Source organism: Perca fluviatilis, chromosome 12 (assembly GCF_010015445.1).
Source record: "Perca fluviatilis chromosome 12, GENO_Pfluv_1.0, whole genome shotgun sequence".
Lineage (NCBI taxonomy): Eukaryota > Metazoa > Chordata > Actinopteri > Perciformes > Percidae > Perca > Perca fluviatilis.
This window is the reverse complement of record NC_053123.1, coordinates 20,186,268-20,205,398: the sequence shown is the minus strand read 5'-3', so window position 1 is coordinate 20,205,398 and position 19,131 is coordinate 20,186,268. Positions and strand designations below refer to the sequence as shown.

At 40.0% G+C, this 19,131-nt stretch overlaps 1 protein-coding gene across 9 annotated transcripts in view; it reads right to left on the bottom strand.

The window, feature by feature from the left end:
- Nucleotides 1–19,131, bottom strand: part of myo16 (myosin XVI) — a 111,736-nt gene that overhangs the window by 60,192 nt on the left and 32,413 nt on the right. For 8 of the 9 annotated variants that reach the window (XR_005640959.1, XR_005640960.1, XM_039817789.1 and 5 more), the window contains exons 3-5: nucleotides 9,165–9,235; nucleotides 7,216–7,359; nucleotides 1,520–1,628 (exon numbers count right to left, since the gene is read on the bottom strand). Coding sequence is in view for 6 of the 9 variants with exons in the window: in XM_039817789.1 (XP_039673723.1) it covers nucleotides 1,520–1,628; nucleotides 7,216–7,359; nucleotides 9,165–9,235 (324 nt within the window). In the remaining 3 variants the exon portion in view is untranslated. Of the gene's footprint in view, nucleotides 1–1,519; nucleotides 1,629–5,638; nucleotides 5,676–7,215; nucleotides 7,360–9,164; nucleotides 9,236–19,131 lie in introns of those variants that run through there. The other variant, XM_039817790.1, reaches the window with a different exon arrangement.

The following is a 19,131-nucleotide window of genomic DNA, read 5'->3' as shown; positions in this document are numbered from 1 at the left end:
AACCGACGGAACACAGGAAACCGTCTCATGCTAAAACCAAAGCATGGCAGATCAAGTGACCAAAAGTAATCCTGCTGTTGATGACACTTCAATAAAATCTTAAGGTCATCCAATACTCATACAGATCCCTGACCTCAACGGTTCAAGGCCACTGTAGCCCGTCTCCTGGGCCGGCACAAGGGCATCTATCCCAGACTATGAAGATCAATGCACTGCTCCATAATCATATACACACAGTGGCTCTGACTTGGCTGCTGCAATAGCATAGATTGATTATCAATCAATCTATATTTCACTTGGATAAGCTCTAGGGCACTAACTAATGAGACTTTTCCAAGTAGACTGGTTGGATTAGCTGATCAATAAGTTTCTCTTTGCAAATAAATGAGTCACAGGGTGTGCAGCTTTTAAAAACATGTTCATGGGAACATTACCATAAAAGAAGATAAATCATATTCTCTACAGTGTCAATACTCCAGTAGGAATCCAGTAGAACATTAAACACGAGTGACTCGGCTACAACAACAAGAACAAACTGAATTTCTACTTCTCCCTGAAGTAGAGACACATGGACAGTCAGTCTGTGTTTTTCAAAACACAAACTTGATGGGGATAGAGAATGTACAGGCAAGTTGCTATAGCAACAGAGGCAAAGTGAGCCTGTGTGAGTAAGTGTGTGTTTCATGGCGGCAAAACCCAGCGTGAGGGGGGGAGGGGGTATCGGGGGCGCTGACTATAGGCAGAAGGGAGAGATCACCACGGGAGCTGGCGGACAGAAGCAGAGAAAAGTCTAAAAAAATTCAGTGGCTGGGGAGTCAGAGTGTGAGTGTGTGTGTGTGTGTGTGTGTAGGGTGGTCTGAGCTTCGATGAGTTAGCTGTCTGCAGTCAGAAGCTTGCATTTGTCATGTGAACTCGTGGCCAATGGCAGATGGATGAGGGAAGACCCTCCATCATTGTCTATATCTGTTTCAGTCTAGCTTTGTCAGCGTGATTCCTGTTCCCCTTTCTCTGCATGTCTCTCTTTATTTCTCTGGCACTTTTCCCTGCCTCTCCCTCTGTCACTCCATGCCTGTGACTCCACCACGTTTGTCTCTGTGTGCCTCCAAATCTCTTGTGCTTTTATCTCTGTTATTCGCAGCTATTGTGTTGACCTTCTCCTTTCTCTGTGGGAGACCAGTGCCCCAATCACAATCCACCATCATTAGGCCTGTGGGTGTACTTCACCTTTTACAGACATACACGCACAGACCACCCCCTGTTTAACTGCGAGCATGACAAATTAACCATTAACATTACACCTTTAAATTCTGAATAAACAAAATGACATATTTACTTTTTCTCACTACACTTAATTTTTTTTCCTTTCTGAAAGGGCAGTAATACCATGGATATAAGCCACCGTATTTCATTAAATCAAACTGTTGATGAAGCTCATGATGAATGAAATTGTGAAATGTTAATGTTACCTCTCTGTCTCACAGTGCAACGCAAAACAAATGAGAGGAACACAGAGCTTTACCGTTTTCCTCCAGGTGTTTTCGGAGGATGTAGCTGGTCTCAGTTCCCTCGGAGGCATAGTCCAGAGGAATGTTTCCGTTGACGTCCTGCAGCAAAACATTCACCCCGGCCTTCCACGCGCAGCAGAAAGGAAGAGAGAAGACACAAACAAACTGAGTTTTGGCCGGGGTAATTCATCAGACTTCAATCGATGATAAAGTGAGCGCAATTATCTTGGCTTCCCAGAGGCATATACCTGAGATGAACCATGGAGACATTAACAGACAATACAGTGAATTAAAGAACTCATTAAATAACTGCATGGGGAGGTGGGGGTGGGGGCGGTAAAGAGCGAGGAAGTAGGTTACCGTTAACTGGGTTCATCAGGGGTGAGTGTGTGTGAAAAGATTAATGTGTGTTTGCTCAACAAGGACCTTGCCAGAGCGGTCTTCTGTTATAGCATGAGATAACATGGGAGGCATTCCCTCAGGCTCCTTCAATGACGGTTACTCTGACGACAGCACAGTCGTTAATCAATCATAACCATATTGTGACTGTTTCTCTTATGGAGAAACTCTACTGCACTCATCATTTGTAAAAAAAACTGCAATGCTTTACCAGTAGAGCAGAAATGTGTATAAGCCATGCAATATATACTGATGTGGACTTCCTTCTGTCCTTTTTTATTTTTATCATCCCCTCTTCGGGGTTGGGTACTAAAAGTAACATACATCCTTTCAAGTGGCAATTGTCAGCATCCAGCCATAAATCGCTTCCTGTTGTTTGACTTAACCATAAAAGACAAGCCGGTGTAACGATCGAAGCTGGACCAGGTCTGATAAAAGACACAGGGGACTCTAAGTGAGGATGCTTATTGAATATTTACAGCTAATAGAATTCTAACGACCAAGTTGCAGTGCGGCAAAGAGATTTATGACCTAGTCCTTAGGCAGACTCTTAGAGGAAGGGGTAGGGAAAAGGGAAAAAAGGGAGTGCAAGGGCTGAAAATGCAAGGAGGGAGCCAGCTGACAGAACAACACAAGAGCTGTTAACCTTAGTGCTCTGAAAACCACAAGGAGCCTGAAACCCTCAGTGCAAACTTGCAGTTCTTAATTGATTTATAAATCAGACAGTTATGAAAGATGTTTTGCAGATATTTCTTTTAAGAAATGCAAAGCAATTACAGTGTGATAAAGGCAGCACAAGGCTGTCAATTCCAGTTATCAGGGGATAATATTCTGGTGAGCTTTGCAGTTTCATTTTTCAGTTATGAGGGTTAGTTAGGGGTTAACAAAGATAATTAATTAAAATTCAAAAAATCAGCTGCTGCTTCGTGACTATTCATGAGAAAACAAGAAACCTTATCGCAACGTCTAGCACAGCTTGAAATGCAAAAGATGAGATGATTGAGTCAGAGAGAGTGGATATTATTATGCCACCTCTCACACTCCGTCCCCCATCCCTCCCTTAGCTTCTAATGTCAGATTTGGACTGCTCCATCTATATTCCTTAGATTTGTGCTTCACTCCCAAACGGTAATCAACGTCCTCATAAACCTGACAGCTCTACTCAGGGAGCCTCTGTTAACATGTGAGTTTGTGTTGTTGTGAGTGTGTGCGCGCTGCATAGTGGGTAGTAAGAGGGTGTGCTAACCCAGACAATTCACTTCATGGTCCAGTAAAAGCCAATAGGGGTCTGGCAGCTGGCTGGATGAAGGTATCTGCTAACAGATATATATCTTGCTCTTTCTGTCAGGAGGCCACTCTTACCACTGACCGCCTTCCCTCACAGCTGTACAAAACACAGCTGCACAAACCTTGAAATGTATGAGGTGCTTTTGAGAATTGTTATGTACAAATGTGAAACATAAAAACAGTCACATTTTACACCAGGACGTAATAATTGGTCCTTTAAAACAATCGCAAGCCAATAAACAACATAAATACTTGTACCGTGAAAAATGTGCTAACTGTAAAAATGCTGTACTTGCCCTCCTGAGCCTTGTTGTACACAATTTGACAACAATAACAAAAAAGGGTCACTACAGAAATTATTTATCTGAAATTCCTTTTGATGGCACACAAAGTCCAAGTCCAAGACCAGCAGACACAGATTATGGTGAAGGAAGCATGATGTGTGAGCCATTAAACCAGAGACATTAATCACGTGTTTGAGCTCAAATGATAAGTGCTGACAGATTTAAACAAGTCTGCGCTGGCATGCAGCCACGCAGGCTGTGAGGGTTTGACAAGTTGACTTCTGACCCCGACGCGCTCCCCGCCTCAATATGATGAATACATCTCGGACGTCCCAGAGATGGAAATCTGTTATACGCTTCCTGTGGTTCATAATGGCAGTTGCAATATGCAGGGACTGCCACATAATCAATAACAACTAGCAGATATGTACTGAAAGCTTTCCGTGGGGCAGTGCAGGTGGCAGTGACACTATCACAGCCCAATCAAAATAATCCAAAGCAAAGAGTTCCCATTTTGTATTTCTTTAAATCTATACTGACGTTTTAAGAGATTGATTTTTTTAACTCTCCCATCTAAAATCGAATGTTTATGAAGGTTCAAAAGACCACAAAACAACATAAAATATTTACTCCCATGTGGATCAAAATCAACAACTAGTTTTCTCTTTTTTACTAGAAATTATGAAAATATTTAAACAACATCTTCCATTCTTTTTTTTCTACTTTGAAGGTTTGGGACTTCAATTAAAGCAGTTATACATGCCATTATAGACCATAGCAATGTGCGTGTTATGTCTAGAGGAGAGAGGGCTACATTATGAACAGAAAATTCAACTGGTGTGAAGTGGAGTTCAGTGCAGCCTTGGGCTTGCAGCTTGCTTTTAATCGTTTGACTTCAAAGGACTCAAAGTTCAGAAATTTTAAATTCATCATTTACAAGCATGGAAAGTGTTTCACATCTACAACTGTAACCCCACTGGGTTTGAACTGTGAGATGAGAAATAACATTTTGGAACGGAAACTGTCTCCCAGGGATGAAATTATTGCATTGCTACATCTTTCCTGGCATAAGTTTAGCGAATGAAAGCGAGAGAACTACGATATGACAGAGAAAAAGAGGAGAAAAGATAAAGTTGAAGTACATTGGTGGGAAACATTTTCAGACAGCAGACCCATTTCTATGTTCTTCAAGCGTCCATATTTCCAACAATGTGTACTCTATCTCAAGGAAAAACTGAAGCAGAATTAGGGCAAGTCTAATCACTGACCACATCTTTTCATAGTTTCATAAGAAACGAAATTAGGAAGACATAATTAAGCCACTAGAAGAAGTAAGATCTGATAAGTATCGTGTGGGCTGTGGCTTTGAATAGAAGGCCAGCAAAGATGTAACACGTGGAAATCAAGAGCCTCTGTTGAGGCATCCTCATGCATGTGTGTATGAGCCAAGACTAACTACACTGGACTGCGTTGAAATTTATATGGAAAGGTAAAGCGGTTGATCTAGGTGTTTGATAATTAGACTGTTTTCACAACTAAATATCACACTAACACTGTACTATTTTTGTGGAATCATTCATGAAGACTAAAAATAAATACGTGACATGATTACATTTGCTAAGAGACAACGCACTGTACTCCTGAACTGCCAGTTAATCACGCTAGGGTCTCAATGACCAACATTAACCAGAGCTGGAGCTGGGAATAGCTTTAGGGTAGTGTTTGGAGATGGGTTTGGAATGAGACAGTTTAGAAATGGCTTACTGCTCTCCTGCTGTTTGGAGGCAGGCGATAAGAGAATTAGCATCACTGCCAATCCGGACACAGAGCGACAATGTACCCAGGCTTTTCATCAAACACCCCCTCCCCCCTTTCCCCACAAGACAAGCTTGGTAACATCTCTGTCAGCAAAAACCTCTCTGCTTTTCAATGAAGGAACTAGAAACAGGAAATCTAGGACAGAGAAGCAGAGGACGAGGGGAGGGGAAATACAGGAAGAGATGGAGGAGTAGGACACAATAGATTAGTACATATTAGCAGCACTATTCCTTCCTGTGCCAATCAAAGATAAAACTGCCAGTCAAGCTCCTCTGGCGAGACCACTGTCCCACTACTCATTAAAATGCCAAGCCATTATATTTAAAGGGAAGATCTCCAACTTACAGCTCTGATAAGACTGCAGCTAGAGAACACAGCAGAATGACTGGGCACTGGAAGGGTCTGTGGTGGAGGAGATGGGTGTCAAAATGAATGGATACAAGAGAAGGGAAATTGCATCTCTATCGGAAATATGGCTTGACCGAAGCTATTTTTACCCTTTGACAGGAAGAGCATTGGTCTTTTCTGCTGATTATACCAGAAAAAGAAACTCAAAGTGCTTATCCTAACCTAAAGAAAAAAAAAAAAAACATTTCATGCAAATTTCAAGTCTCCTCTCTTACTTGGTTAGTCTCCTCACAACCACAAACTGTCAAAATCACACGTGCATGCACAAGGGCACACGCATGCAGTGTGTGTAAGTATATGCAGTGAAATAAATAAGCACTTAGTATCAAAAGACACTCAAGCTGTGAGAGCTGAAGACATGTCTTGGTGTTGATAGAGTAAGCTGGAAAATGAAAAAAAAATTGATTCAAAGTGTTGAATCAGTTTTTTTGAATTTCTTGGATATTGTCTTCCTATCTCTTTATTTACTCCCTGCTCTCTTCCAACAGGGCTTTGTAAATATGACCTCATTTACAAGAAACTAGTTCTGTCTTGGTAGTGAATGGAAGAAATGTAGTTACTGCCTCACAGGGAGCAGTATTGAATCTCTCTCTCTCCTCTCTCATGGTATTGCCTATCATGAAAGCATAACTCACTGCATATATTGCATTTGGCGTATCTATATTGCACCCTGCTCAATAAACTAGGCAGCGTGTGGGAATCTTTGCTTCCAGGGAAATTAAACGCATGTAAATATGCAAACAGTCAACATACACATGAACCAACAGTCATGCAGTCGATACAGGCTGACAGATCCACTCTGCACACCCCTTGCCTGGCAGCTCTTCAAACATATCCATTCCTCTCAGGAACGTTTCTTTCCTGCCCCGCAGACAGACAGTCAGCAATCACTCAGGACCCAATCAGCAGAACCAGGCTGTACTGGATTCTATGGAGCTCCAGACTGCAGTTAACCCTCCCAGGGTCTAATCAACACCAGCAGAACAGATCCAGCCGGCTGAGTGACTGGGCTGGCTGTGCATGCCCTCCCCTGCAGCTGGCCCTGCTCTAGTTATGGACCTAATCAGTACAACCACAGCTCTTGTCAAGACAGACCCAACAAGAGCTGGAAACATCCTCCACAGAGTGGGCTTTCTCTTTGATATCATGCTAATGCCCATATTCTAAATATTCTCATTTTCTGTGATTCAGCTGGGTCTGGGAGAGAATAGAAATTTGTGTTTCAGACCCTCAGTAATCCAAAACCCCTCATCAATAAAGGGACGCTTCACTTGGACAAAAAATTCTGGATGACTAATGTGAATACAGCCACTGGTTCAAAGCTGATTCAAAACATGGAGCTAGTATAGAATGGGTCCCAAAGCACTAATCTAATTTGTAGCTTGGAATTGCAAGGATCAAAAAGAAAATCACTAAATTACAAAATGTGTGCCCATGCATACATATGTGTGTGTGAATTTGGGTCATTACCCCCAATATACCGCATGTTCATGTTTGCTCAGCGTGTTTCTTACCAGCAGCAGCAGCAGCACCACGTCTGCATGGTCACACACACACGCTACATGCAGAGCTGTCCAAAGGTCTTCGTCCTGCAGGTTGACATTCAGGCCTCGTTCAATCAGAAGTTCTGCTGCAAACACATTGTCATGGCGAGCACACTGCAGAATGCAAACACAGGAGAGTTCCTTATTATTGGTTTTCAGAAATGTACATTTCCTGAAGCACTGCTTACTATAAACAGTACACATGAGTGGTTCAGTGTATAATAATTATAAGTGGAAAATGTGGTAACAATTACATTCTTGTATTGCCACAGGGGTAAAATGCTAAAGGATAAAAAGGCATGGAGAACGGTTACTGGGACTCCATCATATTAGAGGACACCCCTGAGTTTCTGCTGCAACATTTTCTTCATAAATTGATATTTCCCAGTTTAATTTTTTGCACTTTTGATCAACTGGAGAGAGAAAGATTCAGAATGTATAGCCAAATGTATAGGGGTAGTGTAGATACCAGTGTCTAGTTGGGAGTGTCATCGGGCAGGTGGACCAGCTTCAACATTTTTGACAATGAAAACAAAAACCATACTGTACATGTGGATATACATGGACACATCTGCATGCATAAGCAGTTGAAAAAGCAAAACTGTAATGGAGGATTGAAAATATGAGTACAGATTGTATAATCCCTTGTTCAAAAGAACAAAAATGTCCGATGTGACGATACAAACCAGGGGACAATAATAATGTGTGTAATACAAATAAATGTGTAATTTGATTGAAGATCCTTGATTTATCAGGTGTTTAATTTACTATATCACAATATTTATTGATATCTCAATACAAACTGCATTTACCTTGTTAGAAGATTTTATCGTTATTACCAAATCTTAATAGGAGGTGGATAAAAGCATCGCACAAATTTAAATTGAATGTAGCTACATCATAATTTTGATTTTAGAGCGTTAAATGTGCAGTAGGTAAGACTTATAACACTAACTATATTTAGGGTCATATTTGCTGAATATGACCCTATGTTCAAGTAAAATTACAAGAAACAGGTCATTCAAAAAAGAATCCGGCTCCTATGGCACCACCTACAGCCTGTAGTGCGATTTGCAAAAATCCACAGCTCCCTGTTCAGATGCACCAATCAGGGCCAGGGGGGGTGTCTAAGTGTGTGTCAATCACTGCTCATGCACACACATTCATTCTCCCTTGTGGGGGGAGGGGCTTAGGAGACCGTTTTGGGCTTTAGCAGAAAGGGGGGGAGGGACTGAGAAGTTGTTGATGTTCAAATTTTTGGGCTAACTCCTGGATCTTCCCAATCCTACCTACAGCACCTTTAAGAACTAGGGGTGTGTAAAAAAAATCAATTCACATTTGAAGCGCGATTCAAGCTCTACCGATTCAAAATTGATTCATAGAATTCCAAAAATTAAAATCGATTTTTTTTCTTCTTTTTTATAAAATTGTATGTCTACTGGAATCACATGGGAAAAGTAACTACATTTACACACTGTGAATTGTTTTTTTAAATCGAGAATCGTATTTGAATCAAATCTTGAGCCTGAAAATCAATATCGAATCGAATCGTGACATTTTCTGAATCGTGCACCCCTATTAAGTACTCTCCTTAAGTAAAATTTTTGGTAAAACTAATGTTGATATGTTTCTACTTGTATTAAATTTTCCACCTTTGCGAAGTACGTGTGTGAGGGTCTGTACTTGTATTATGTATGCTGTGGGGACAAAAGACATTCACACAAAACAACCATTTCATTTAAGGTCAAGATTGATTTTTGTTGGTTAAGGTTACAATTAGGCTTAGATTTAGGTAAGGTTTAGGAATGTAGCAGTTATGGTTACATTTGGGGTTAACTCCAGGGAATGAATGTAAGTAAGTAGAATGTCTCTTAGAATTCTCAAAAACCTGCACGCGTCTGTGTGTGCGTGTGTCTTACCAGGTGTAGCATGGATCCCCCAGAAGAAATGGACGTGTTGGGGTCTGCTCCCTCCTTCAGGAGGCGCAGCACTGCAAAACAACACACATCCATATGTTAACACCTGCTGTGTGTGAAGACAGGGCGCTTAGGGCATGTAGTGAGGCACACACACACACACACACACACACACACACACACACACACACACACACACACACACACACACACACACACACACACACACAATCAAAACCAATGTGTCCAGTGTCCTTTGACTGTCGTTGGCACGTCAGCGTGGATCAGTGTTAAAGTTGCGTGTGTTTGGTAGCTCCTTGTTCCAGCAGCAGGTTATAAAGCCTCTGGGTTACACACATTCACGTAAGCTTCAGTGAGCCACACAACCCACTCACACACTGACACAGATCTACTAAAAAACAAGCTCACGCAGTCAGCCATAAACAAATGAGCAGACAGTTGTAAGCCAAACAAGGTCGCACAGATTTTTACTATACCACTAATATATTATTCATTCAAAATGTACAAAGAATGAAGTCTGAGAGTGCACTGGAGTGTGTGACAGATAAATAGAGCAGGATGGACAAACAAGAGAGGGCGAAGAGAGAGGGAGGTGGAGTGCTGTGGTTTGGACATTTGTGATTTCACTGACACTGATAGCACTAGATGGATAATGCCTGGACCCTGGAAGACCTTGTACCAGCAAAACCGCCACGACTGTCACGCAACCCCACCATGCACACAAACACTAAATACACACACACAGACACTGAAGTCTTTAAGCAACGCAAATGGCTCTGAGGGCGGTAACCATGGTAATTCAGTGGTGAAAATTGAACCCTGTTGATGACCCCCATGAGTTCATTTCATTTAAAGTGTCATTATGTTGAAAGACATGCTTAAATAACCTCATCAAACCCACTCAGCCAAACACGAATACAGCAAGCTTGTTTCCAAAACAGTTGATGCTGGTTATTAATCCTGTGCTTATCCGAACATACTACCACTACTAATTAATTAGTATTCATTAATTAATTAGTAGTAATAGATAATGTATTTGTTGTTAAATGTACTGTATATAGGGTATTTAAATATCTGGAGCACATTTTCAATAGTATGCAATACAACAAAACCATAATATGACCTCAAAAAACTATCCATCCATCCATCTTCGTCCACTTATCCGGTGTCGGGTCGCGGGGGGAGCCGCTCCAGCACTAGCATATATTTAAATGAACACACTCTTTGACAGTTTCAATAATTACTGAACATGCACCTCTCTATCTATGACTTGTTAACCTGTATTAACAAACTGCAGCTGGTTACACTATTTACCAAACTCTCTGCTTCTGTCTGATCCTACAAATGTTTAGTAATTGCTGCTAGCATGAGCATAATACAGTTTCTTAGGTACACCTAAGTAGAACTAATGAAGGCTTATACAACACCTCTGCAAGAAATCAGTTTTGTTGAAACCGTCTTAGGAAGGTGTTGGTTAAACAGTATGATCACAATGCAATAAAACAATGAGGGCCAGAGCATGCTTACGTCATTACATGGCGGGACTTGCCGAATACAATTCCCATTTAATGGTGTTTAACTGGGCCAAGTGTGAGTACACCCCTAGGTGATCGAAAGATAATAAATTTAAAAAATATATATTTCAATTATTTGTTAATTTAGGGGACAAAATTCTAAATATTTGCTGGTTTAAGTTTTTTTTAAACGTGAGGGCGTGCTTTTCTCTCTTTTTATATGAAAGTCAATGTAATGGGTTTGAGCTGTTTGTCGACACAAAACAAGCAATTTTACAGCATCATCTTGCAACCTGTGATGGAAGGGTTTCACTATTTAAAAAAAAACTATTAACATGAATCTATTAATGTAAATAAGTGTGAATTGCAAACCTACTTATTAAGTCTGACCATTTAAGAAACAGCCAAATACTGAAAAGTATTTAATACGGGAAAGCAAGAAGCTGTAATGAGCAAATGTTTGGTATTTTTTATATAATTACTGAATTACTATATTGAATTAATTAATTACTTAAACATTTATCAATTATCAATACTGTCATCAGTTAATTATCTGTCTGTTGACTAATCAGTTAATTTGAGAAGCACATGCACACATACCAAACAGGCCAAACACATACTATGCACAGACATCTCTCCACTCTTCTAATGGCCTTCAGTGCTTAATGGCCTTTAAATGGTTGATGAGAAACAAACTGGCCAACCTTTCAGTCAATCAGCACAATTATCTCCTGTCTCCTCAACATACTGTAGGGGCTCAGGCTGTAAACCACCAATTAAGATTCATCTAGCACTAAAGTCGTCACCAGGGAATAGATAATGCTCTTGTTCCTTTTTATCATACAGTATATCACAGGGCTGCTCATTAGTGAATGTGGAGCAGTGATTTTTAAGCACATGATCACATGCTTCTTAACAAAAATATGTATATAATGATAAATATAAATATGTTAGTGTTTTAGTCTTTGATAGAAGAACCTACCTGAGTTTTATGGCACATTATTGAATGTGTCTAAAGAGAGGTCGAAGGTCAAGAACCACATATTGACCATCAGGCAATTAGAGGAAAAAAAACTAAGTGTTTGTCTGGATATATGGCCATTGGGAATCAATTGTACTGTTGTATCATTGGCAGATTCATCAAAACCAACCCCTGTCTGTGTGTGAAGCACAAGTCTATTTGCCTTTTGCATTAGTAGAGAGGTTGCCAGCTATATTAGGTAAACATTTCAATCTTTCATTTTAAGATTAGTGTAACTTAAATGGATAGGTTCAATCACATATTTTTTCATGTGTGTCTTAAAATAATATTCAGTAGGCCATATGAACAGTAAAACAGGTTTCACTTGATGTAATAATTTCCTCTGGTCATACTGGCCATCAAGAGATCCCTTCCTAAGGTGGAAGAGATGGAAGACAAAATCCATCAAAAATACACTCCAAAGTTCAACTGAAGCTAATATGAGAATTCAGCAGTATGAGTTAGACAAATCTTTCAAAGTTCATTTTTATTTAGTAGACAATTTTTTGTCTTAACGTTCTAAAGTGGCTAAGAATGGCAACCAATCTGATTGGCTTAAGGTGAATTCCAGCTGTGCTGATAAATACTATAAAGCAAGGACAGGCTGCTGTGACATTTCTAGAGTTAAAAATGTGTAATATCGTACAGTTTCATATTATTCAGTGAAAAACTAAAAATAGTAGCATTAACCAAAACATACATGAGGGAAATGATCTAATAAAAAGAGCAACATTAGAGTGCTCCCTGTATTTAGGAGGTGTTGCAGGTTTACAGTAAAGAATGATTTTCTCTGGTGCAATGTAGTTGAAAGGGAAAAAGACACACTGGTCATCATAGAGATTTATATCTTTAGCACAGATATATTATGCTTGTCCCACAGCAACAACAGTTATTTTTTTACTTTATGTCAGTTGGTGTTTGATAATACAGTATGCTGATCTCAAGCTTTGGTCTTGGGAGTGTGTGTGTGTGTTTGTGTGTGTGTGTGTGTGTGTGTGTGTGTGTGTGTGTGTGTGTGTGTGTGTGTGTGTGTGTGTGTGTGTGTGTGTGTGTGTGTGTGTGTGCGTGCGTTACACCTCCATCAGAATGCTGCTGACAGGGGAATGGAGTGTGGGTGCAAAGCAAAGTTGGCTGTCATTTTGTGGAAAATTGCAAAACAGCTGTTCTAGACGTATGTGTAGTTTCTATGGCAACCAGCTAGGAACTGGTAGCAGAGTGGAAGAGAGAGAGAGCGAGAAGAAGAGAGGATGAGAGAGAGAAACCTAAATGTGTAGTTTGATCGAAATGCATCAGGAACTGCAGCCAAACTGCAGCTCAAACCATGTAAAACTAGAATTACTTCCTTGCGGATGTATGCCAACCAATCAAGTGGCAGTTTACAACCATGTCTGTGCAGACTCAAATAATATATATAGTGAAGACATTGAAGGAATTTAATAAACGGTATTAAGTGTATATTCTGACCAAACGTGGATGCTTCACACACATCTTCAGCCCGGCAGCACAGAAGATCTATAACATTACCATAGTTTCAAGATTAGTGTCACCGATTCAGTGTCCGAGCTAATGTGAAATATGTAAAAAATAGTGTAGGAATTCACCTCAAGGCGTTAATGAAATATCGCATTCACGAGAATGGGACAGACGTGATAATCCAAAATCACTTAGTCCATGCGATGTTTGTGCCAAATTTTAACAAAGACATTTCGTCCAGGGGTTCCTGAGATATCATGTTCACGAGAATGGGACGGACGGATGGAAAGAAACATAATAAGTGATTTAGTAGTTTTCAGTACTTTTTTTTTTGTGATCAATTTTTCTTATTAGCAGCATTTATATCATTCAGGCATACAGAATAAGTTCCACAACGTATGACAGTTAAGTGTCAAATGGTGTGAAAAACAGAAAAACATAAATTACACAAAAACCCTCTCCCACCCTCTGCAGTCTCAAAGGAAACAAAACAAACAGAAATCTCACCTTGCCTAGTCACTCTCCTCTAGTTCTTGTGGCGCTGAGGTCATTAGGCCTGATATTTGTGCTGCTGCGCTTTCCCATAGGCTGATAGTTGATGATTTGGCTTTGTTAATCCTTGCTGTAGAGAGCTCAAGCATAACTATGTCTAGAAAATACGCCAACCACTGTTTTCTACAAAGCTAGTGAGGGGGGAGCCAGCGCTGAGCTATCATTTTCTTGGTTGCAGTTGAGGCGGCTAGCCAAATTTTCCTCTGTCTCACAAGCAAGTGTAATTTAGAGTCATCATTAAGTAACAAAACAATCGGGTCAGTAGGAATTGGACATCCAATCATATCAGGTATTATTGCTGTTGTTTTATGCCAGAACTCATGCACCTGTTCATACTCCCAGACCATGTGCAGGAAAGTTCCAGTTTGTTCAAGTTGACAGAAGGTACAATACAGAGTGGGAATGGCTTTAGAGAAGTATCTCTTCTGAGAAGTCCAGTATAGATAGATAGATAGATAGATAGATAGATAGATAGATAGATAGATAGATAGATAGATAGATAGATAGATAGATAGATAGATAGATAGATAGATAGATAGATAGATAGATAGATTAGAGATACTTTATTTATCCAGAAGGAAATTAAGATGTCCAATAGCTTATACACATCATACATACACATAGGCACACAGACATATGACATCCACGCACATATACATACTACAAAAATACAAAGGAAGATATAAATAATGTGCCCTTACAGTAAAGTTAGATTGTAGCATGTTTAAAGGAGCGGTATGGAAAAGAATGCAGAAAGGTGCAATGGTATCATAGTGCAAGAGAGTCAGTGCAAGTACATTGCCAGTGCATATTCTATATCTACTCAAGTACAACAGGCTACACAATATAAAAAAAATCATTGACAATATGTCATGACATATGTTGAAGTCAATATACTGGTGATTTGGGTTCTTGGAACAGTGTAAAATAATGTCCCAAACTGCATCCCAATCAATTGTGTTCCCCTCAGGGCTCAGCTAGTTTTCAGTACTTCTGACGTCTCACCTGCTAACCTCAAAATCTATGCTTCAGGATCTCTTGCCTACACATTAAATTACAGTACACTTGACAGTTAAAAAAAATCATTAGCACTTCTCCTGTCTTGGAAAAAGGGGCATTAAGATATACTTTCCTCTTATGCTAAGAAATAATAAACAAACCCCCACAGCAAGCCATGTAAGTGATAACAAAATGATTCATTGTCGAACTTGTTGAAGTAGAAATTATGCTGAATGAGCATGCTCTGCAGATACAATACAAGATCACATCTACTTTTCAGCCTCTCTTTTTGATTATCTGGCTCGAATGAATGAAATTAATGAAATCCCTGTAATGTATCCTCCATAATATGCTACTTAGAGCAGTATTGCTAATTTTCTTCATCTAGCGACCAGGCATATTCTCCCCATGTACAGCATCATACCTTGGCAGCCCCATATGAGATTCTGTTCAAATACATCACCCTTATAAATACTCCTGTCTCTTTGGTCCTTATCACACAGTCATAGTCTCAAGAGGCACCATCTCACCTCACTGCCCCATGTTTCTGAAATGAGCTTTGACATTTTCCCATGTTTTCTATCCTGATGAAAAAAGGCACTTGTACAGTTTTCCAATAATGCCTAACTCTAAATGTAGATTATCAGACGATGAGTTCTGTAAAATGGAACAGGCGTGTCCTGCCCACTTGTGCAGAAATTATATGATTTTATAAATGTTCACTTCCTGCAACACTGCCATACATTTACAGCAAACACACCAAGGTGTTAATGCTTTTTTACTACTGTAGCTGTAGTGTTCCTTTCAGGCTATCAATCATTGTGTAACCTGGTGGATATCTCATTGCTGGAATTGCTCTCGCTCCAGCATAGGAAAATGCCATTGCTTGTTTGTGTAGACACACTGTATGTCCATTTTCTGTGCTGACCATATCTGGGAAACAAGTGTCTTTACACACTTCTCTTCCCTCTGGGTTTTAATTGAAATACGCAAACATAAAAGGAACATATCTCAATTAATTTTTTAACTTCAAACAAAGCAGTGTAGACCTCTGTGAGAAAATTTGTTTTGTTATGTTCCATGCTCTCTTACATAGTTTGCTCCCTCTCATATAAAAAGGTACACTGTGATGAGTCATCAAGTGAGCCAATGGTTTAATATTAGAAGCTCAGACAAACACCACTGCCAGTGAAACGTTTCAATATGCTGCCTGATGATGCAGTTGGCATTAAAGGGATCCCTGCTGTATCAGACTCAGTGTTAAGGTTTTAAATTGGATTCCAAGAAAATATATCATGACATTCTTCTCTACCATCTCTGTGGGCCTAGGCCCCGTTCTGTCAAAAACCAGGAAAGGTTTGACGTGCCTTTAATCCCAGCATGCTCTGCTGCAGAGAAACATCAAATTCCTCTAACATCCATATTCACCTATTTCTCCATCTTTCCTCCTCCCTGTCTGCTTTTGTATTTTGTCATCTGGGGAAATTTTACATATATGTATCTGAAGTCGCTGGCGGTGTTTGTGATTGTTGGATCGATGTGAGGTGCTTATGGCAAGCTGACTGATAAATAAAAGACCATGGATGGAGTATCCCATCACAGTGCAAATATTACAACCACTCTGAGTGGAACATTGATTTTCAACTTCAGCTGTGGTGCCGTCCAGCACACCCATTACAATTACAAGAGAACGTGTCTAGAGAATATAACCTCCTTTGAAAGACACACAACATATAACCTATCTACAACCATTTAAAATAATCTTGGTTCAATACTGTGGACTAAGGAGAACTATGAGCACCAGTGCCACCTTGAGTCCTTTGAGTTACTCTTGTTGTTAAGAATCTTTGCTGCACTGATCTGGAGGTGGGAACTGCATCAACAAAAAATGGCTGAACATTGTGGAACACTATGGTGCACATGGTGTTCTTATTTAAGCAATGTTATGATTCAGTTTTATGAATTGTGTCTAAAGCAGTGCTCCAAAACACCACGCAAAACTAAAAGCTATTACCTATAAATTATTACCTCTGCTTGCTTCACTTCCTCACTATGGAGAACCGATTGGAGTCTGTGAGTCCCTATGCTGTGCCCGCAGGATGGCTCTATACACACTGATCAATAATGGTAGGTCTGACGGATGCTCAAGAGTCAAATCGCAATTGTGGCTTAAAGAAACCCACAAACCACATATGCACACACATACATGACTACACAGCAATAAACCATTATAACACTGAAACCAAACAAGTATAGCAGTGTCTGACAATTTAACAAATGTTATACATCTAAAATGTAATAAATGCATTAGGGGTAACTAGGATGCAAATCCAAGCTGGTCATATGGATGAGGGTTAAATGCGATGGACACATGCTGTTGGTGTTTAACCTGTAAAGTTGTTACAAGATGGGTTTTCAAACCATACAAGTGGCATCACAAGTACTTTCCAGAGATAATGTGATGTCACAGTCCGCTTTAGACTCTTTAGCGTTACATAAATAATTTACATCAACTATGAACATTTCTCAGTTTTTTTTTTGGCAGGAATCATCATCTCAGTTAGAACCACAGACACCAAAATGTCATATTTTATATCATTATTCTGTTGAAAGGGGAAGACATAATAAAAATAGATTGTCAGTTTCATGGCTACAAGGCAACAGCTGCTGCAGTTCCACATGAGTCTTGCTTTGATGAAGTTAAGACATTGGTTTGGGAAAAGCAATTTCACCAAATGTCAAAATGCAAGTGAGCCAGATGTTTGCATGTGACAGATATAGAAATGCAGAATGGAGAGGAGATATAGTATTCCCTTATAGGCTGTGTGTTCCTGGTAGTTTTTTAACCTTAACCCGACAATATCCTCCCTAACCTGTTTCGGCTGCTTTTCAATTTCTTTGGCTTTCCAATTTTTCATTCCCCCCCGATGTTTTAACATTTCCTTTGTTCTCCACCCTGCTTCTCTTTATCTCATTCCCCTTCATCTTGTTCCCTGTACAAAACAACTGATAAGAAAATAAATCCTTGTGTGACTGTGTGTGTGTGTGTGATATCTCTGACTATCTGGCTGCCTTGTCAGCAGGACTGAGTTTCTATGAATCTATAGCCAGCTCACTAAAAAAAAGGCTTTAATTAGGACATAACAAGGATTTCACTCAATCTCCCTCAGTCTATTTCCTTCTCAGCCTTTGTTTCTTTGTTTTCTTTTTTCTGGGCCTTGTTTGGCTAATCTTTCTCTTTCTCTCTTGCACACTCACAAGTTCCTAAAAACAATGATGAGTCGCCAAAATGACTTTCGTCTATCAATTTTTCCATTAATCATCACAATCTGGGGGACATGATGCTGAAAATAACTAATCAATTTGAGACGTGCACAGCAACGGTGAGAAAATCTGTTAGCACTCAGGTCACCAACACCAGTGAGGAATGCTCAAGAACCATTGTCAAGATGTAGCAAGTGTTGATCAACCCCAACCAAGTGTTACCTCAAAGTGGTTTGGACAGATCCTCAAGGTCTCACGAAGATATAGACAGTGCAATACAGTAGGGGTGGGAATCAGATATAATTGCGATTTAAAAAATATCGCGATATTCTGCGATATATTGCAATTTATTACCTTTTTTCCAACTTCAAATTATTTCCCCAAAAGGAAAACTTTATCAATATCTGTTTCATCTAAAGAAATACATTTCTCCGTTTGTTGATCTCACTTCAATTTCACACACAAGCATTTTTGTCATCTGACAAAAATTTACCTTTTTCACAGCAGCTGACTGTTTAGATCAATAAAAAAGATACTTGGCATCCATGTATCGATACAGTATTGCTACAAAAAATGTCGCGATACTATGCTGTATCGATTTTATCCTCCACCCCTACAATACAGAAGAACAAGACAGGCCAACACAGGGAAACTTTGTGGATCATAAAGCTTTCAAGCAGTCAGTCCCTTGACTCAAGGAGTCTGTTAGAAGTGAGTCTGTCGACTTCCGGTTTGGGCCATGCTGGAGTAGGAAGCACGAGAGACGAGCTCCGACCTAACTTGCTTAGAACTTTCCTTAAAGGTGTTTTTAACGCCGTGGAACTGAACAACGACGGATATTAAAGTGTTACTTAGCCACAAACGTATAATGAGCACCTCTAGACACAAACAATCGACGACGCGGAACACCATTGCTAGCAAGCTAGCTACTATGGCCTCCCCTGCTAACGAATGCTCCTCCAACAACGACGATGGACTCTCCATGGGCCAGCTGGTGGAGGAGCTGTCCAAGCAGCGTGCAAGTTTAAGAGAGGACATTTCCATCCTCATTCAGGAATCTATTGGCCCTTTACAGTCTTCTGTGAACGCTATAAAAAGACTGTGGATACATTTCAACGGGCGCTTG